We start from the raw sequence: 21,050 nt of genomic DNA, 5'->3' as shown, positions 1-21,050 counted from the left end.
ATAGTCCCCCAAAGGTGCCATTTGGAGGAGCTGAGATGAATCCCCCAAAAAGTGGTCAGACATTGAACGGTATGCACAGTGAAGTGGTGGCATCACCGTCCCTGGGGGTGTTCGAGGAAAGGCTGTATGTGGTGCTTAGGGACATGGTTTAGTGGATAATAGCCCCCCAAAAGGTGCCATTTGGAGGAGCTGAGGCGAATCCCCCGAAAAGCGGTCAGACATTGGAACAGGAGGCCCTGGGAGGCGGTGGTCACCATCCCTGGCGGCGTTCACAGAAACATATGTGGTGCTTTAGGAACATGGTTTAGTGTGTGACAGTGGTAGCAGGGTGACGGTTGGACCAGATAATCTTGGCGCTTTCCAACCTTAACAATTCCACGATCCCGATTCTAGGATTCTACGCTCCCTCACCCCCCCCTTCTATCCCCCCCCCCCAACATGGCCGCCATGCCCCTGTGAGAGGGAGGGGGCACCAGGCGGCACCGCGCACGCGCACGCCCGTACGACTGTAGTCGTGCGGCGAGGGGAGGGGGGGCGGAGCGGCAGCGCGCATGCGCCCGGCGTTTCCTTAGCAACCAGGCGGGTCCCGGCCGGGCGGAGGCCGCGGCGGAGCCGGGGGCTCGCGTAGATGTGCAGCCCGGGGAGGGCGCCCCCTGGGCCGGCCCCGGCCGGGGACCTGCCCCCGGAGTGGGAGACGGACGACGAGCGCATGGCTTTCCTCTTCTCGGCCTTCAAGCAGAGCCGCGAGGTGAACAGCACCGAGTGGGACAGCAAGATGGCCTTCTGGGTCGGGCTGGTGCTGGCCCGCGGCCGCCGCCGCGGTGCGGTGCGCACCTGCCTGAGGGAGCTGCAGCACGGCTTCGAGAGGCGAGGCAGCGTCCCGCTGGGCCTCGGCACGGTGCTGAGGGAGCTGCTCAGGTACCGGCGGGGGTGGTGTGGGGTCAGAGGGGTCCGGGGCGGGGGGAGATGGGGGTGGGGGTGAAGGGGTTGGGGGGGGAGGGGGCGTGGGGAGGGGGCGTAGGTGGGTTGTGAGGGGATGGGGGGGGATCTGGGACATGCACACAGCTGTTATGGGGTTTAGGGGATAAGTGGGAGGCTGTAGGGCAGCTGGCCCCGACGTTACAGGGCTTAAGGAATAGTGGGGGGCTGTAGGGCAGCCTGCCCCCCATTACAGGGCTGAAGGGAACAGCGTGGGGCTGTAGGGCAGCCTGCCCCCCAATTTTAGGGCTCAAAGGAAAAGTGAGGGGCTGCAGGTGAGGAAAAGTGAGGGGCTTAAGCCCCCTGTTATGGGGCTTAAGGGAATAGTGGCAGGGCTGTAGGACAGCCTGCCCCACTGTTATGGTGCACAAGGGAGCAGCGGGGGGCTGTAGGGCAGCCTGCCTGTCCTTGTTATGGGGTTCAAGGGAATAGTGAGGGGCTAAAGGGCAGTCTGGGGGGGTCTCTGTGCATAGTTTTGTGGGGAGCCCTGCGTGATGGGGGTGCACAGAAAGGGGGTCTCATACCTGGAGGAGTGCTTAGCACTGTGGTGGGGAGCCTGTAGTGGGGTGCGTAGAAAAAGGGGTATTGGGGATGTATGGGGGGGCCGGGGCTGCTTCAGGAGGTCGGTGTTGGAAGGAGAGGAGCTTGAAAGCTGTATCCATGGCAGGGAGAGTGCAGCAAGATGTCAGGTAAATGCTGGGGCACAGGGAGATGTGAAGCGAGGCTTGGTGCTGCTCTTGCCCGCAAGTGCTGAGTACTGGGGGTGAGCACGAGGAAGCTTTGTGCCATGCCACAGCTTTGCAAAGCAGAGGGGAGCGCAGAGAGGCTGCGAGGGAACGGGGTTGTGTTGTGTAGGGGGGAGGAGGGAGCTCTGAGCGACGTAAAGCAGGGCCAGGGGTCACAGGCTCGAGGCTGTGCCCCACGAGGGACGCGCCTTGGGGCTCGCAGGAGGTAGGGGAGAGCAGGAGCTCCGAGGGAGATGCTGTGCTGGGAAGACGCGGGTGCAGGAAGGAGCTCTGCGTTAAGTTGGGTTACGTTCCCTGAAACGGTGCTTGTGGAGAGCCGGCAGCAAACGGCATGTGCTGTCCTACAGGCGTGCAGGAGTGTTGTAGGCTGGTGCTTGCAGTGAGGTGTTTTGTCTTGTGAAACCGTAGCCTGGGACTGATGGCCTGAAAATGTCCCAAACCAGCGGGGGTTAGCTGAATCTGCACGTGTGTGCCGTAACTGCTGTCACGTCTAGAGGTTTCACTTCTTTGTTTGCGATTTAGTGCACAGATGAAGTAGTCTTGAAACTTGCAAGTGGCCTTCCACGCTTCATCAGTTTCAAGTAAGAAAACAGAGAAGCTTGTGAAACTGGAAGAAATTTTCTTGTGCCCAGAGAAAGCCTGGGAGGAGAGGGAACCTTTGTGCGTTTTGTACGCATCAGCAATGTGTCACATTTTAGCTAGAAGCTGTTAGAAAACTCTGCTAGAACTGTGGAAGCACAGCACGTAGAGCGATGTTTTGATTAGTAGTTCTCCATGCTGACACTTTTCCTTGCTGCCAGCAGAAGGGATTAAGGTTGACCGTACTCAGTTCTGCCTCTGTCTTTTCTCTAGGCGCGGCAAGATGCAGAGGGAGTCAGACTTCATGGCCAGCGTGGACAGCAGCTGGATCTCCTGGGGCGTGGGAGTCTTCATCCTGAAGCCCCTGAAGTGGACTCTCTCGAGTGTGCTGGGCGACAGTAAGGTACCCGAGGAAGAGGAGGTTCTGATTTACGTGGAGCTACTTCAGGTGAGCGTTGCTGAGAGTTTCCTCGAGGTTATGCATCTCTGGAAAAATCCATGAGGAACTTTATGTGCTAGCAAAGAAGGATCAGGATTGAATAGAAGGCTACCGTCAGGCTTTATACACCTGAGGAGTACAAACGTAGAGAGACGGCTGTGATAACGTGTGGATAAGAAATAGTTCCTATCTACAGATGTTTGTTGAAATGAATGTGGAGGTTTCTTGCTGGCTTCCAAGTGACGAGAGGGCAGGCTTGCTGCGCAGTCTAGGAAGCCAAGCAGCGCGCTGTGAGACCGCTGCACGTCTCAGGTTGGAGTTAGCGCAAGTGTAGCGCGTGAGAGAAACTCGCAGGCCGAGTGCCGTCTGTTGTAGGGGAGAGAAGGGTGACACGGAAGGCACTGGCTGTCAGTCCGATGTGTCGCGTCTCTGCTGAACCCGCGTGCGCGGTGTTAAAGGCTGCTTTCGCTTCGGAGCGTTTCCTTTCCATTCCCCTTTTCAGACGTGATTAGAGCTGCTGTTACATTCCCTCGAACACCCTTTTCTTCGGCACGTTGTCGGCGGCAGACCCGTGGGTTGCGCTGTGAGCTCACGCAGCTCATTGTTGCTGTCTAAATGGGGCGGTGCTGTGCTGACAGGTCGAGACCTTGGGACCCTTTCTCGGCGCTTCTTGGTGCCTGTTAAAATTAGCACCGGGACTTGCTGCTGTTGCATGCAAGTGGCCTCTTTAGAGACTGGAAGAAATGTGAGAACTCCTTAGATGTGTTCCTTTATTTGCAGCTACTCTGGCAGCATACAGCGCCTGCCCTCTGCAGTGGGGACTCCACGGTCTTTTCAGAGGGCGCGCGCATGGGAGGGGAGAAGAACTTAAAAAGGTGTCTGGAAAATCACAGGCCTCGACGTGGAGTTTGCGAATTGATGGGAAGAGTCGTTTCTATAGTCTTCTGTGAACTGTAACTCGCGCTTGGAATGGGGAAAGCTTTCCTCTTTCCTCCGCAAATGATGCAAAATGGCGCTGAGTACAGTTGCAGTGTGGATTAAAGAAGTTAGTTTGGGGTTTAAACTGGGTGGGAGGGGAGTTTCAAGAAGTGAGAGGGGAGTTTCAAGAAGTGAGGAGGCAGACTTGCTTCCTGCCTGGTTGTTAGGTTGTTCTGTAGTGCTCGCCCAGACGACTTGTACGATGTAGCTTTGGTTGTGGTGGAAAACTCTTACTTTGTGTTTCACTAAGTGTGATGTTTTTAGAGTATTGTAAGTGCTTTTGAATATTCCTTACAACTCCTCCTGAAAGTCCGTCTGGCCCCAAATGCGATGCGTCTAACTTTTCAGCTTCAGTGTGTGGGCGGAAGCAGGTGTGGACTTGGCAGTCGCCATGAGAAAAGGAAAAGTCCTGCGTAGGCTCACAGATAGTCCTGTTGTTTCCTTTCAGGAGAAGGCAGAGGAAGTCTATCGCCTGTACCAGAACTCTGCGCTTTCTTCTCACCCTGTTGTTGCCCTCTCAGAGCTGCGTTCCCTCTGTGCCAGCGTTTGTCCGGATGAAAGGACGTTCTACTTGTTGCTGCTCCAGCTGCAAAAGGAAAAGAGGGTCACAATCCTGGAACAGAATGGAGAGAAGGTACAGGGTAAAGGTGACTGCTTTTGGGTGGTATAATCCCTGTCTTGCATTTCATCCGGCTGGAAGGAATACTTCATTGGCTAAACGTGGGCATTCTTTGTTTGGGGAAGTCAATTCTACGTGCTCCAACATCATAAATGTGCGATGGGTTCTTGCTTTCCGCCATCAAACATTTGTAATATTGTCCGTGTAATCTGAGAGCTAACAACTTGGCAGATATTGTAGTTTTCTACTCTCGGGTTGACTTTTCCCAGCTACCCAACTGAAATTGTTCCACGCCACTGGAATCGGTGGTGCAAGGGTTCCCTTTGTGCAAGGGTTTTCCCGTCTGTCAGTAACTACACAGACACAGGCTTTCTTGTCTCTAAGGTGGCATGTTTGCCTGTAGCGTTCTGCGCCTCATGGTTTAGTACTGAAGTATTTACAAGTGTGATGTTGCCGTACGCTGTTCAAAGCACTAGGACAGCTTTAAATCCTCAGGGTGTTCCACTGAGGCCTTCTGTTTCCATGCTGACATCGCTTGATCCTGCCTGGTTTAATATTGAATTAAATGATAACTGGCGTGTCTCCTTAACTCTGTTGCAAGGCTTGAACAAAACCAGATGTAAAAACATCTTTTCTTTCTATCAGGATGAAAATATTTCTAGTGCAGGCACGAATTCTGGAGACAAAGCAACTTGAGCATGTTTTGTTTTTTTCTTTAGATCGTGAAGTTTGCTCGAGTTCTTCATGCCAAAGTGTCCCCGATGAATGACGTGGACATTGGAGTGTATCAGTTGATGCAGAGCGAACAGCTGCTGTCACAGAAGGTGGAGTCCCTTTCCCAGGAAGCAGAAAAGTAATTTGGGGACGGGTGGCGGGGAGAACTTCCGTATGATACAAAACTTTGTGCTCCTGTGACGTAGTTAAGGATGAAGCTGCCGCCTCCAAGTGCAAGTCATTCTTTCCCACTTAGTAAACGCGGTATTTTCAGTAATGCCCTGGGGCAGGTTTCCTCGTCTTTGTTCCCTGACGCCAGGAAAACAACATGTAGTGAGTGGGTGTTGCAAGCTTTGCAAAGATCTGGCGTGCCTTCAAGGGCTACTTGAGAAAAGCAAAAGTGGTTTGAGGGTGGCCGTATGTGAAAGGCAGTGGTACTCGATCATCAGAGCAAGGTAGTGAGGGTGGCTGCCGGTTTGTAAAAAACACTACTGCTTGCAAAGGAATAATCTTCCTTTCCTCGTTGCATCTGTACAGGTGTAAAGAAGATGCCCGGAGTGCTTGTAGAGCTGGCAAAAAGCAATTGGTAAGTACTGTTCTACTCAGGAGGAACTACAAGTTAAGTGTCTTAGAGCTGGTCCGTAACTACAGGTAATGACCAGGTCTGGTATTGTCTAGTTAATCTTAGGTGTGTTTATTTTCTGAGGGCAAGGGTCTCCTTAAGGTGAAGGTACGGATATGTTTGACCAGAGCGGTGTGGTGAAGAGAAGTGGGAACATCTAGCTCTTAAAACCAGCTGTTGTGCATGTGCCTTGTTGTGTGGGGATTGTTCTTGTATGCTGCCTTTGGCTGCTGCCTGGTTTGTGACCCAGGTCTGTGTATCTAATGTCTCCAGGCGCTGAGATGTCTGAAGTCAAAACGGAGGACAGAGAGGCGCATTGAAGAGCTTCATTCCAAGCTGGATGCAGTGCAAGGCATCTTGGATCGCATATACGCTTCCCAGACTGACCAGATGGTAGTGTTAATATTGTCTTGTGCCTCTCACCTTAGCCTCGTGCTTCTCATTTGTTCTTCACCTGCTCTTCAGAGCTCGTGTCTGAGGGCTGATGAGGTTGTGTTCTCTGCTCCAGGAAACAGCAAGTCTGATATTTGGGTGTTGCTTGGAATAAACCTGCCTGTGGCTCTGCTTTCTGCGCGTGCTGATGGTTTCTCTGAGAGTCCTGCTTGGATAGTGGGTCTTGCGAGGAGTTTACGCTGCCTGTTAATTTTAGTTAATGTATGCTACTTTTTCTCCCTTCAAGGTATTTAATGCCTATCAGGCTGGTGTGGGAGCTCTGAAACTGTCTATGAAGGATGTTACTGTGGAGAAGGCGGAGAACCTGGTGGATCAAATACAAGAGGTACTGAAATAAGAGCGCACAGAAATAAGCAAGCAGTGCATAGATGTACACAGCAGATTTGTCCAGATATTAATGCTGAGGCATCTGGTGCTGCTTGTTTTCTGTTTTGTATGTCATCAGAGCAGACAGAGTCGATCTTTTTTAGTTCAGCGAGCAGAAGTATTCAAATAACCAGCTGTGTCTGGTTTTACATAATTGCATTTACTGCTGGCTGATAGTCACGACTTACGTTAAACTTGCGCACTTTATGTGCTCTTTGGTAACCAACGTTGTACAAGCACGCAGCTTTCCTAGAAGATGTTTAGTGTGATGTATTAAGAAGAAATACAAGTCCAGCTTTTGGAAGCTGGAATGCACCTACGTGCATAAAACAGGGTCTTAAACTGCCTAACCTGTAATCTTCTGCAATTCAGTAAGGAAAATGGAAATTTTCTGAATTAATGGAAATGAAGAAAGGAATCTATCTGCGTAAGCTGATGTAGAAGACAGAAAAGGGTTACTTCTTTAGCAGCTTCATTTCCGTGTACTTAAACATTCCATAGCTGAGACGTTGATCTATAGCTTCCTTCCTTTGCTAGCATAAGCCTCAGTGTAAGCATGTTGCTTATGTGAACAAGCTAGAATTAGGAGGACTTTTTTTCTGTTTCAGGTTTATTTCCTCAGGCATGTCACTTGGTCTTGTAGCACTTACTAAATCATCTTTTTTTTGGGTAGACCTGTGCGGTATCAAGAGTTGGACTTGATGATCCTTAAGGGTCCCTTCCAACTCAGGATATTCTATGATTCTATGATTCTATCTTCCATGTTACTGCTTTTACAACTGGTCATGTAGTGCCTGCTGCCTTTAACTTCTGATTTATTTGTTGGTTGCTATTGCTGCTTTTGGCTACGGTAAGACAGAAGATGAGCTTGTATTCTATATCAAACTGTGTTGTTTCTTCCCCTCAGCTTTGTGATACTCAAGATGAAGTAGCCCAGACTCTGGCTGGAGCAGGAATCAATGGTCTAGGTATGTTTGAGGGCTTTCATTCTCTGCTCGTGGTCTTGCTACTTACTATATGCTGCCGTCCCTTCTCTGCTCCCTCCCTGGGTAGGACTAGTCCTCCTTCCTGGAAGGGCAGGCTGTTACTAAAATACCAAGGATGTTGCTACCAGTGTCTTCAAAAGGAATGATGACTGATAAGGAGTTAGAGTCCCTGACAGTGGGTTGTGGGAGAATCAGCATTTGTGCACCTCCAAATCCCTGCAGTCTTTAAGTACTGGGAGGATTTCAATTCAGATCTGTGTAGTGTTGATATAAAATTATTTTTAGAGTGGCTGCTGCTTTGTTTTTTCTTTTTTTTTTTTCTGAGTGGTGTTCTTTTTCTTCTGGCCTGTGTGGTGCTGCAGCTTGTTTGTCTCTGCTGAAATGTTTTCTTACCCTTAGAGGCCTCAGCACAAAGGCTTCTAGAGGAATAGCTTTTCTCTGAGATAAAGACTGAATTTTTACCTTCGGAAGAAGTCTGGGGAGTTCCTTATTATTACTATGAGTAATGAAGGGGGGGTGGGCAGTAACAACTCTGTTAAACTTGGATTTCAGTCTGTCTGTGAAGATGGTACGTACTTTTGCTAGCAACTGACCATTTTCTTTACTTGGCAGAGATGGATACCGAGGAACTTGAGAAGGAGCTGGACAGTCTCCTCCAGGACTCGACTAGGGAGCCTGTAGACCTGCCTCCTGTTCCACAGAAGGTGCTGAATCCGGCCATTTCGGATGCTGAGCTTGAAGCTGAATTGGAAAAGCTCTCTCTCTCTGACGGAGGTATGGATGTCAGCAGGCTATGTTAGCTAGCTGTTAGTAGGATCGATGACAGCCTTGCAAAATGAAAGCAGAACTGAAGTCTGAGCCAGAATCTTTCCCACTTTCAGTTATGCAATTGGAAGCAAGCTCTCCTGGTTTCCCTGCCAGGAGCTCAGTGACATTGCCTTTGACTTCCAGGTTCAGTCTTGAAAGAGCTGCCGTTGTTGCTAGAAATTGCACCTGGACATTCTGCCATGAGTCACAGGGAAAGTTGAAGGCCCTATCAGGAATCTAGTCCTTGGACTTTGTTTAGCTAAGCTTGTGCAGTGTTAGGGGTTTTCTTCTCATTGCTGCTCTTCTGTATCTGGAATGCTTACTGCGTCTTGTGTTGTAGGTATGATGTTTGCTTACACTAAGCTCTAAACTAGTCTTTATTCACTAAGTGAGTGACCAGAATCCATGGACTTAAGGCATATATGGAGTTTTCCCTACTCCTGTCTTTAACGGGGCAGGGAAGGGTGGGGGTAACCAAACTTTCATTTTCCTTTCAGCAATCTGTTAGTCAGCAATTACACAGGACTGTGCATACAGTTTTCTTCCTCTTTGGGCAGCTGATACTCTCAGATTTCAGAGCAGAAGGCAGCTCAGCATCCTCTGTGAAATATAATCCTGGGTTTCCAAGGGAATGCAGTCAAATGCTGGAAGTACTGAGAACCTCTGAAATGGTTTGTTAGTTGTGGACTTGACTGATCCAGTCCCTCTTACTGATGAAAACTGACGTCTTTTCTCTTGCGATTTTCTTTATAGATTTGGCACAAAAGACTCCCTCTGCTTCCTCTGAACCCAAAACAGCTCTGGGACTGAATCTCTAAAGACCCAACAGCATCCTGTTGCTGCAGTTTGAGAAGTTGTCTTAAGGTTCCTTAACTAATGACTAAAACTTTGGGACAGAAGGGCGGTAGTCCCCTCTTCTTCATGAATATCACTTTGCTAAGCAACAGGATCTCCTGCCATGACAATCCACTCTGGAACTGGCCCCAGCTGGTGTTTGTCATCTCTGTGCCAACATCTGCACTGGTCTCAATTTGACTTGTTATCCCAAGTCACCCGTGGCATCAAGTCTTCCCTTCTGGGAACGCAGTGAAGATAAACTCTTCGATGTCCATAACAGTGCTCTTTTTTTTTTTTTTTCCTTTGCTGTGGCTGATGTTGAGAATCTGAGTTGCAGCGGTATTGCAGTTGCTCAACATTTGGCTGTTTGTGTGGTTGTTTAAAACACTTGGCACATAACTTACGTCAAGGACAGTACTTATCTGCAACGAGCTTAAGCACCTGTTGGTAGTTCTATCCCTCCCTGTCTGTATTTTGCACGGTTGTGGACGACTAGACACTGTAACTTAAATTGTAGGAGGTTTTGTTGCTGCACTAGGGGGCAGCAATTGCAAGCACAAGACAAAAATAATTCCTCTTTCTGTAATGACACTAAGGCCTTAAAAGGGAGACCTGCAAAAGATTTTCAATGAAGGAGTTCCTTATGCTGCCATTGGTGACAAAGGTTTGCAGTCACTACGATCAAAAATGTTCTGCTTGCTCTTACTTGGAGTTTGAGCTGTTTGCTATTTTTGTATCTTCCCTGTTCGCGAAACAGCATCAGGGTGATCTGCTTTGAGCTCTCACGTTGAGTGATCTGGGGTGGGTGGGGAAGGGATGCATATTTTTTTTTTTCCCTTTTCTGAGTGGACGGTTTCATGTAACAGTCTCATCTTCGCCTTCAGTCTTGATGTTGCAATTCCACAAGATTGTGGGTTACCAGAAAGCTCCAAAACACAACCCTGTACGTGTTTCTAATGCAAAAAACAAAACAAAAAGCCACCAAGGACAGCAACTGAAGACGTTTTTAGAGGTTGTCTTTACCCAGTGGAAGTGAAACCGTCATCTTTTGCAGGTCACTTTTTTATTATGTGTATGCACTTAAAAAAAAAAAAAAAAAAAAGCAGAAAGCCTGGTACCTAACACGAATAAACGAATTCCTTAAGGAAGGGAAATGGGCACGGGCTTTCTGCACGCAGAGTCTGTGCGTGGCATGGGAGCGACTAGCAACGTGTTGATCTGTAACCAGTCTTCTCTGCACCTCTCCCTGCCTCGGAACGTATTCCTGTCACCATTCAGCTCTTGGCTTCATCCTGTGCCAAACTCCACTGATAGAGCCACGTGCGCGGCAGCTTGGGTGAACAGAAAACTGGGGCTGGAGTTTCCATGCCCTGTTCGTTACCGACAAACCAGCTTGAGCCCCAGGGCGCTGCAGAAGAAGTTACTGGTGTCAACTAGGGTGCTTTGTCACTTCTGTTCAGGAGCACAGACTGCTGCCAGCGATCGTGTGCTGTGGCCAGCTAGCAGTTTACCCCGGCTGCACATGGAATTATGTGAAATGACTTGAAGCTCTGTATTCCTTTCCTTTGTAAACAGGAGAAAAACCACTGTGTTTTCTGCCTATATGTAATAAAGAGGAGAGGAGGAACCAGAGTCTCTTGTGGTGCCTCCTTCTGTTTCCCGGTGCCACAGATCGCTGTCCTTCTGTGTCCATAAAGGTTGTCTGCTGAAAGAAAAAGGACGGGCTCCTGGGTTTCTGTGTCAAAACCCAAACTGAATAATTCCTGTATAAGACGTTGACTTCCCTGAACCCCCCGTATATGCTTTAAAACAGTTAAATGTCCAACAAAGGAGTTTGTTCTTACCAAATAGCCTATGCCAGGCTTTGGGTTACATGGCCTCGATCTTAGGAGAGTAATTTTGGGAAGGTTTGCTTCTTTGCTTCAGCTTGTTTCATCATTCCACTTCTTCATTATGGTGCATCTCACCAAGGAGACCGGTTTCAGGACGCGCAGAACACATCCCTTTGCATAAGCTGCCTTGCTGTGGCCACGTAAGAAACTGCTGAGTCAGTTCTGGTTGCCCCCTTGTTTTTGTGTGAAGGGGATGTTGTTTGTCCAACTCCTTGTTCAGATCATAATTAAGCAGCACAGTTGAGCACGTCGACGCTATTTTTTTCCTTTTGTCTAAAGACAATGAAGCTAAATGGAGTCACCTGGCACGCAGGCACTACTCAGAACAAATTTTTCCTACTTCCCTCTGATACTAAGATGTGAAATAAACTTTGAATTCGCAGGCAGTCGAGCCTGTTTACTCTGGCAAGAGGTCTGCCCCGAGCTGGCATGCTCGACCCTGGAGGGCCGCACGTATTTCTTGCAGGGGGAGGCAGGAAGGAAGTTTCTCGCTCCTGTGCTTATCGTATGCTGCCTACAGCGCAGCTCTGGGAAGGCTCGGATCTCTCCTATCAAAACTTGTACCTTGGGAAGGAAAGTGCGGAGACTCCTGGAGGCATAAGCAGCCTCCTGTAATTCTGAGAAGAGGCGTTGAAGAGTTAACACCCGAGCAGCTGCTGCTTTATTTGAAGTGGCTTGTAATTTTCTCCCTTTGATGCAAAGTGGGGGATGTAATCAAGATGGCTGAATAGAGAATTTGAAATAGATTTTGGTGAGATGGCAGGGGAGGGAAATAGAGGGCAACTTCTTGCTGGGTGAGGAAATTAAATATAAAATCGTAAAGCTGAATTGCCACTGAGCTGGAATCTTATCATCCTGGAGTGCTGTATAAAATAGTGCTTAACTTGATTCTCAGAAAAAAAAAAAAGCAGCTGCTTATGCGAGGAAATGTAGCCGCTGTTTAAGAACATAGAGCAGCAGAACAGTTTTCCTTGTAGAGAAGATTGCATCTAGCAGGCGGGAGGAGGTGATCTGTGAACAAGACTAACTGCCTGTGTTTTGTTTGCCTCTGACAGAAGAGTTAACAGTCCTTTCCCCCGTAGGTATATTCTGAGATGCGCGGAAATTGGGTAATGCTTTGGATCCCTTCCCATCCCTTCTTCCCCTTGCCAGCTCAGCTTTGAAAGCCTGTTTCAGAATCTCACCCTTGCACACAACTTGCACTTTCTTTAAATGGTTTCGAGCTCCTGAGGAGGAGGAGGAAGAGGAGGAGGAAGCCTTCCTTGTATCTCAAGGAATAGTTTCCTGGAATGCCGTCTGGCTTAGCGTGTGTGACCCAAGTGAGCCGTGAGCTCCCAGTCCAACCTCTGCTGTGACCGAACGCTGTACGACGGATCCCTTGCCATCGCTGCCTTCGGGAGCAGTGAAAGCATCCCGCTGTCTGCGTCTCGGAGCCTGGATATCCAAAACCTTCGTGTCCTGTGTAGGGAACGCGAGAAAAATAAATGCCCTTTGGGGCGCAGGTGGCGGTGCATCTGCATGCGTGGGTTAAGTCTGACAGGGACCAAGCCAGAGCCCTGCGGTGTCTGGGCAATCAGATGGCTCTCCTTTACCTCCGATGAAATTCTGGACAGGAGGCAGGGAGCTGGCCTGACGCAAAAGACCCGAGGGAGGCTGAGCCGCGAGCCGGCTCTTGGTGCCATCTAGCCGCTCTTCTTGGCATAGGCACTTGGCAGGAGCCTGCTGGAAGACGGTGGAACTAATGGGGCTTAATTAAACAAAGCTTTCAGAAGTAAATGCTGTGACATGTAGGCAGCGAGTTTCTTTAACCTGTCACAGAGCAAGCGTGCTGTTTACTTTAGGAGCAAGCTTCTCGGCGCGGCATCTTCCAGAGAAGAATTGCGCTCTTGTTTCAAAGTTGTTCTTGGGCAGTTCCTGCTCTGCCAGGGATTATGCAAAGCCTGGGTTACGGGGTCGGGTTAATTAAATCTCGGTGCGGCTGAGCTGAAGCTGTGTAGATTGGCTGCTGCTTTCTTCTCAAGTGGCGTATCTGACGGGCGATGGCAGAGGTCCTTGTGATACACACAACTATCGATGCAATGAATGAATGAATTAACACTGAGCTGCCTCGGTCGTTTTATTTCAGTTTGATTTGGAGAGCTTTTGCTGCCCTTTTGTGTCTTGGCCAGCTTACTAGCAAAGCGTTTCTCAAAAGCAGGCCCCATTTAAGCAGCTGTTCCAGAGCTGGCTCTCGAGGAAACTTGCCTCCTGAAGGAGTTTTCTGAGGTTTCTTTATCAGGGGAGCCCTGTAGGTTAGAGCGGTTTTAGTTATAAAGCGAGGGGTGGGGTCTGCTTGCTTCCAAGACTAAATTATTTTGAGTAGGTCGGAATACCACGACATTTCTCCCCTCAACGCTGGCGAGCAGACCTCTTGGGGATGACCACTATTTGCTGACAGGGTTAGCTGCTGTGCTGGAAAGGCATCGTGATTTTCAGGTTAATGTTTTCAGCTGACAGTCGATTGTTGAAGTGATAGCTAACGGGGGACTATTTAGGAATTAAATTTAAAGAAAGAATGCTGAACTTGAAGGAGAAGCTACCTTGTATCATTTTTTCTGAAAGTATTCTCATTTAGTCAGGGCGTAAAACTTCTAATTTATTCAGGATGTAAAAAAAAGTGATGTTCAGTACCCTCTTTGATCCTATAAGGAACCTCTACCAGAAGACTGTCTGAAAACTGCTTTGTCTGATACTTTCAGAGGGAAAAAAAATAGGTTTATACAGGCATTTTGTTTTGTTCTGTTTTATTTGTTGTTTTCTTTTTCTCCTGAGGACTTGAAGGAATTTTTCAGTGGAAAGTAGATGCCAGTTTTGCATCACTTGCAGCTGGGCAGCTCGGGGCAGGGGGGAGTAACTGATTTAGGGTCATACACCTGAGCTGTGACCGTGTCTCTGCAGCGAATTTAGGTGTCTTTTATTCAGAGATCATGCCAAGAGATTCTCGCATGTAAATTTCCATCCTGATTTGCAGTGAAGACCCTCAAATCCCACTTGAATGTTTGCTTGGGAATTAGGGGTAAAAGGACAGCTTACCCTGCCTGCTGAGGGATCCCAACGCCGTGTTCTTAGCTCGCAGAGGGCTGACCTGGCGAGCAGGGGACCCGCTGTGTGGGCAGAGCCAGATCTCACCTGTGTGGAATCCAGAGGCAATCAGCAGGAGAGGGAAGAGCAGAGAGCAGAGCAGCCTGTTTTATAGCAGAGAACATCCGTCCGCAAGAGCAGCGAGAGCCCAACTCCCTTTTGTGTCTGGCAGCGAGTCCCAGCCTGGCCAGTACAGAAGGGATTGACTGGGATTCTGCAGCAGGCAACAGATCATCACCAGATGGAGAGCTTCTGAGAGAGGAGAGGGAGAAGGGCTTTGCAGCAAAGCCCTCCCAGCTTGCTCAAACGCCAGAGGTGAGTGCCAGCTCTTTGTGAACGGCGGGCTGCAAAGGAAGGAAAGTGGGGTGGGAGGCAAGATTAAAAGCTAAATGCCGCGCTGTCAGCAGGAGACTTGGAAAAGAGTGAGAGCTTCAAGTGCTTTTCCTTGTGCTGGGTCGCCTGGCCGGGCATGAGAGCTGGGAGGATTGCACTTGGTGCTTCTGAGCCGTCAGCGGAGCAGGAGAAACAGCATTTGGGATGCTGATGGGGACTTGAACAGCTGTGAAATCCCTCAAAGGACAGGAACAACAGGAGACCCATGGATGGTTTTTATTCCTCCACGGAAAGGCAGGCTGTGATCAACGACACCAGGAGTAGGAAGAGCTGGGCAGGGGAAGGCAACTCCACGTTGTCCTTCCGCGGGGTGACAGCTGCCTTGCTTTTCCTTCTCATCCTCTCCACGCTCCTGGGCAACACCCTGGTGTGCGTGGCTGTCATCAGGTTCAGACACTTGCGCTCGAAGGTCACCAACTTCTTTGTTATCTCCTTGGCTGTGTCTGACCTCTTCGTGGCTGTCCTCGTGATGCCTTGGAAGGCCGCCACCGAGGTGGTGGGGTTCTGGCCCTTCGGGGCTTTCTGTGATGTTTGGGTGGCCTTCGATATCATGTGCTCCACAGCCTCCATCCTCCATTTGTGCATCATCAGCGTGGACCGCTACTGGGCCATCTCCAGCCCCTTCCGTTATGAGAGGAGAATGACGCAGCGCGTGGCTTTCGTCATGATCGCGGTGGCTTGGCTGCTCTCCCTCTTGATTTCCTTCATCCCGGTGCAGCTGAAGTGGCACAAGGACCGTGAGCTCCTCAGGCAGCAGGAGCCAGATTTAAACATCACCGTGGAGGAGAACTGTGATTCCAGCCTCAGCAGGATTTACGCCGTCTCATCTTCTCTCGTTAGCTTCTACATCCCCGTTGCCATCATGATTGCGACGTACACCCGCATCTTCCGCATTGCCCGGCGGCAGATCCGCAGGATCTCCTCCCTGGAGAGAGCGGTGGAACACGCCCAAAGCTGCCGCAGCAGCGACTGCCCTCACGAAGCCTCCCTGAAGAACTCCTTCAAGAAGGAGACCAAGGTCCTCAAGACCCTCTCCGTCATCGTGGGTGTCTTTGTCTTCTGCTGGCTGCCTTTTTTTGTGCTCAACTGCATGGTGCCCTTTTGTGATCTCGACCTCCACGAGCCAGGAGAGCTGCCTTGCGTCAGCGAGACCGTCTTTAGCATCTTTGTCTGGTTCGGCTGGGCCAACTCTTCCCTCAATCCCATCATCTATGCCTTCAACGCGGACTTTCGGAGAGCCTTTGCAACCATCTTGGGCTGTGGCTACCTTTGCCCCAGCAACGCGGTGGAGACGGTGAACTTCAGCAACGAGCTGGTCTCCTACCACCACGACACCACCTACCAGAGGGAAGCGGCGACCCTTAGCTACCCCCAGCTTCTCCCCCACGCTGCCCCGCAGGTGGAAAACAACGAGGTGTCCTGCGACAAGGTCGCTCAGGTCTCCTCTCACAGCCCTGTGGATGCCTTACCTGCAGTGATACACGTGGAGTATGAAACGGGCGTCTCGCTGGAGAAGATTACACCTTTCACCGGCAATGCAATGGACTGAGACAGGGTTGGGAGCAGGGTGGTGCAATGGTCTCAGGTGGAACAGGGTCTCAGGTGAAGCATGGTCTCAGATGGAACAGCTATTGCCTATTTTATGAGGAATTTGAGGATAACATGGATACCGGGCAGGAGTTTGCATTAAAAAGTGGGGAATAGCCAGAGTGATTTTCCAGATGGCTTAAGGGGTTCATATATATATATTTATTTTATTTATTTATTTATTTATTTATTTTTGTAACTTGCAGTTTCAGATTCAGCCCGGGTGGCCAGGAGAAATCTGGGTGGCTGCGCTTTCCAACTGACCCACGGGAAAATGCTTTCTGCAAAAGACAAAAATGCAAGGGCTTGAATTCCACTTGTGTTGTGACTTCAGCTGACGAAGCAGAGGCTGATGTGGTCTGCTGAGCCTCTCCTACTCAGTCCACGAATTAAAATCCCAGCTGTGCTTGGGAGAGGGGCTGGTTTTGCCACTGCCTGTGTCCAAAAAGCCATCAGCCCAAGGCTGCTCCATGGGCACAGGCTAAATTCAGTGCTCCATAGTGCTGCCTTGTGCTTGGTGGAACAGCGCTGAGCCGCATGGGCGGGGGAAAACACTTTTCGGGGGGGCTGCACAGGAAGGTGGTAGTGGCCTTGCGGGGATAAGTTTGTCTGGGAGATGATTAGGCTCCCCTCTGACTGCCTCTCTGTTGTTCAGGCAGGTTATCCCGCAGGCCAGACAAGCGAGCAGCCACCTTTCCTGGAGCCCTGGGGCTGTGCTTGGCAGCAGCTTGTTTGGAGCATACTGCAGGGCATTTGCTCATTAGCAAAGGATTCTGCCTGCTGAAGGTCTGCTCTGGCCCCTGAAGCAGGGCCAGCCTCTCTCAGCTAGGACGTGCACAGCTGAGGGCAGTCTGGGATGAACAAGGAGCAGGTTTTAGCCCCGGGACACTGGGTCATTTGCTGAGGGCCTTTGGTAACTTAGGGTGTCTGAGCCCTTCAGCCTCAAGAGGATAAATTTGGAGCAAGAACGCTGCAGTTTTGGTTTCAGCGCCTGTACCACACCTTCCATCGGCCATGCCCCCCTCCTTCTCACAGTCTGCTTCTTCCCCCTTTTACTTTGTTCTCCCTCTTAATTCCCTTCCTCCCCCATTTCATTAAGGATCCTTCCTGCGCTGCCTCCCTTGCTGTCTCATTTCAATAATAATGGCTTCTTCAGAAGCACTCCTTGCTCACCTGTACTCTTTAATTAGCCTCTCCTGTGCACATTGGAGCTTGTGTCTGGCTTGCTCGGGGTAGAAATGGCAAGCGAACAGCCCCAGCATTTCACTGTCGACTGTGACACGAGTGACTTCGGAAACGTGTTTTGATCGGTGCTTGCTTAAACACTGCGGCAGCGAGCAGCACATCCGTGTCGCCTCGAATCCGAGACATCTTTAGCTCCCTGGCACAGCAGAAGAGCCTCCCCCCACACCCCCCTCCCAGCAAACATTAACAAAGAGAAAAATCAGCAAGTGATAATTAGAGAGTAACGGTAATTATTAAATAGAGCCCAATTATAGTCAAGTTTCAGCATAGTCGGCGTGGGAGGGGAGCAGAGCTTGCCGTACTTCCAAGGTCGATGCTTGGATTTTTCTGTGGAAGTGCTGATAAGCCTCAACTTCATTTATAGACGGCTCCCTGCACAGCAGCGAAGGTAGTTGTTAAACCTGAGACTGTCTCGGGGCTTTTCAGCTCTGAGAGGACAGGAGAGCCTAACGTACAGAAGGAATTGTTCTCAGGCGAGGATTGCTGCCTAGCATTTTATAGGAGGCCCAGCGTGAATGATTTCATGTGGACATTACTGCAGTACATACAGTGATTTTTCCACTAAAAGCTGAGTTGTAGCATGTGTGCTGTGCTTTACTTGGGACTATATATAATACCCAGGCAGTGAAGGTACTGTCCTGGTCTCCCTGCTTCGGAACAATTTAGTAATACTCATCTTGTAGCAAGGTGCTGGGCCTTAATCCATGACTCTATATAAAGAGATTGGAGAAAACCTAGTGTTTCAATATACCACTGGTATCTACGATGAGCTGCAGGGTAAACCTGCAGAAGAAACACAACGGAGATGGTGACGTGCACCTCTGATAGAGGTGGGTCTTGTTTTTTGTAAGGTTACTGCCTGCTTTTAACTTGTGTGGAGCTGGGGAGGGCTGCAGGAGATCCCTTGTTCCTCTCCACCTCTCAATCCCCTGCTCCAGCCGGCTGGGGCTCTCTCCTACCAAGGGTGCAGTGCCCCAGCTCCCTCTGGCTGGACCTGCTACGTGCCAGGGCTGTTTCCTTCCTGGCGTCTGCACCAGAAGATCCAAGGTGGTGACACTGAGCTAAACCAAAAGCTTACAGGCTGCGGAACAGGCCTCTGCACGTCGGGGAAATGGGTAACAGCTCCAAAAAGGTGTGTGACTCGGGCTTTGTTTGTCTGGCCAAAACGTGCCTTGTTTAACTTTGCTTCGGAAGGGGTTTCTTTATTTTGCTGCTATGGAGGTGTGGCAGAGAGCAGACGCTTCTCATCCTCTGACACCTCCACCACAGCCTTAGGAAACCCGGCTCGTGCAGGGTCTCAGGTCAGCTGGGATAACACAGGTTTCGGTGCTGCCTCGCACCTGACAAAATGTGTAGTCTGGGTGAGGGCAAACGGGCATCTCCTGTTCCAGAAGCTCTTCTTCCTCTGCAGTCACTCAGCCTTTCACTGCTGCGCACCGCCAGGGCTGTGCCTTGCGGTGCCATTTCCCAGCTCCCGAGGTTTGCTAGCACCAGGAGCGAAGTGCAGTGCTTTGGGGGACAGGAGTGAGGAAAGAGGAGATGCTGCAGATCGAGGGGAAAAAGAGGGGAAAAGCACCGCGGTCCAGTGACACGGGGAAGGGAGGCACCGAGGCAGAAGGGGATGAAGGCAACGTGAGCTAAGGCTCATTCTCAGAGAAGGAAGCCAGACCGCTAGCCTGAATTATTCCCAGTGTGTCATCACCTTGCTTGGTCTCACGTCATCTGCTGGCCTGGAACACAGCCCTTTCAGGTGAGGTGGGAAGTGCTTCTTATTTAGCGTCCCCGACAGTCCTTGGAAGGCCCAGACCTGTTTGGTTTTCCGCTGATTGCTTTCTGCTTCTCTGAATTTTGCCCCACAGTTCCGCTGGGAAGCATCCTCCTCCTTCCATCCTGAGGTCGTGCAGCCTGCTGCTACGTCCCTGGCTGTATTTCAGAGGTGAGTGAAATGAATTCCGACCTGGGGCTGGTCCTGGAGCAGGAACTGCGGGTCAGGACTTCTGCGTGCTGTTGTAAGCACTGCTCCCGTCCTGCCCTGTAATCCCAGGTAAGTCATTTGGGTTTTTGGAGCTCCGGTTTTGCCATGGGTGAGATGAGAGCCGCAGAGCTGGCTCGCCCTGCAGACAGGTTGTGAAATGGGTGCTTTTGGGGCTGCCAGGATGAGCTTGGCTGTCATTGCTGAACAGTCTAGGTAGGAGTAAAATGAATAGATAGGTGCTCTAGACTAATGCAAGCTGGATTGTGGAATAAAGTAACAAACTGATGACTTCAGTACTCTGAATGCCCCAATTTGCTGCGGCAGCAGCTGCTGTGGAGGTACCAGGACCCCAACATTATCTCGTTCGGTGCCCGGTTATTTGAAAGAAGACATCATTAACCAGGGAGAGGTGTCCACGTCCCATCAGGTGCAATTCAAGTGTCCAAAGCCACTCAGTAAACCTTGGCACATTGGGACTAAGGGGGAAGGAATGTAAAAATCTCAATTTAAATGGAAATTGGAGGCTGCACCTGAGAGAGAAGGCACAGCAGCTGGCAGCTTTCTCCGAGAACTCAGGCAAGTGCAGGGCAGATGGGTCAGTGTGTGCTTGGGGAGAAAGGTCTGTGGTCCATCTCTGCTCGGGGGTAAATGCCAGAGGGGTGCAAGGGGAAACCTCACCCTGCGTCCAGGGCTCGGCATCCCAGGCTGGCTTTCACCTCTCAAACCCAGGCTGGGAATCGTGCCGCCCTGCTTGTATCTGTCTGGACTAGAAAGGATGTTCTGAGGCTGGGAAAAGGGCACTGTCCTGCTCTGTGCAGTCACAAAATCAAGCACATTTTATTACGCAGGCCTGGGGCAGGCAGGAATTAAGCGTGCAGGTGGTGGCTGCGGTTGCTGCAGGAGCCATGCAGTGGCGGTGCCTGCTGCTCCTTTCCCAGGGGGGCTGCAGGAGCCTGTCTGGGTGGATAGCGTGGGGCAGGGGGGCTGCTGCCCTCAAAATGATTTTTTTCAGGTTTATGGGGAATGGACTTAGCAGAGAAGGGGATGATAGTGCAGGGATGAGGAACGGGAAGATGCTGGTGTATGTTGCTGCCTTGCCTGGCTTTGCTTCCAAACGTCAGCTGCTCCTCTCATCAGGCAGAGGCCAGAGCAGGCTGCAGGTGAGAGGCAGGATGAGGGGCTCAGGATGTTTGAAGGAGCCTGGCAGAAGCTCTTGTGCAATCACAGGCCCGGCTTTGCCAATCTATATGGTAATTCTGGGCAATCAGCTGAGGGGGAGAGGAGGAGACGTTAACCCTGAGAGGAGGGTTTTGTGATGGCGAGGCTGGACTTCTCTCCCCTTCTCTCTGCGAGCTGTGCTGCCTTGGGCTCATGTTCAAGCCTGTTACGGGGTGTGGAGTATGTAAAGGAGCCCTGGTGTGGCTCTTTACTGCTCCCCCTAAAGAAATGAGGGTCATCAGTTACTTTGAGCATATCACTAACGACCAGGATACGGTTGGCCCTCCTGGCTGCCAGGGCACACTGCTGGCTCATATTCAGCTTGCTATCAGCCAGAAGCCCCAGGTCCCTCTCTGTGGGGTTGCTCTCCGGCCTCTCATCCCCTGGTCCATACGCAGAGCCAGGGTTTGGGCTTAGGGCTACAAAGATGGTGAAGGGCCTAGAGGGGAAGACGTGCAAGGAGCAGCTGAGGTGGCTTGGTTTGTTCAGCCTAGAA

The 21,050-nt window shown here is 50.6% G+C and overlaps 2 protein-coding genes across 2 annotated transcripts; both read left to right on the top strand.

Annotated features, from left to right (window-relative positions):
- The first annotated feature begins 512 nt into the window (after window positions 1–512).
- Window positions 513–10,756, top strand: CHMP7 (charged multivesicular body protein 7). The gene is made up of 10 exons (XM_080568666.1): window positions 513–918; window positions 2,577–2,751; window positions 4,169–4,354; window positions 5,059–5,192; window positions 5,591–5,639; window positions 5,949–6,068; window positions 6,355–6,453; window positions 7,402–7,462; window positions 8,093–8,254; window positions 9,041–10,756. The coding sequence occupies exons 1-10, from the start codon at window positions 629–631 to the stop codon at window positions 9,103–9,105; spliced, it is 1,341 nt and encodes a 446-aa protein (XP_080424792.1). The 5' UTR covers window positions 513–628; the 3' UTR covers window positions 9,106–10,756.
- Window positions 10,757–10,896: 140 nt separating this feature from the next.
- LOC308183073 (D(1) dopamine receptor-like) lies at window positions 10,897–19,297 on the top strand. Its single transcript, XM_080568665.1, has 3 exons — window positions 10,897–14,451; window positions 14,544–18,191; window positions 19,221–19,297. The coding sequence occupies exon 2, from the start codon at window positions 14,735–14,737 to the stop codon at window positions 16,076–16,078; it is 1,344 nt and encodes a 447-aa protein (XP_080424791.1). The 5' UTR covers window positions 10,897–14,451; window positions 14,544–14,734; the 3' UTR covers window positions 16,079–18,191; window positions 19,221–19,297.
- The last annotated feature ends 1,753 nt before the right edge of the window (window positions 19,298–21,050 follow it).

This window comes from Anser brachyrhynchus (genome assembly GCF_964034855.1).
Source record: "Anser brachyrhynchus genome assembly, chromosome: 26".
NCBI lineage: Eukaryota > Metazoa > Chordata > Aves > Anseriformes > Anatidae > Anser > Anser brachyrhynchus.
Note: the sequence above shows the minus strand (reverse complement) of the source record. Positions and strands in the feature narration are given on the sequence as shown.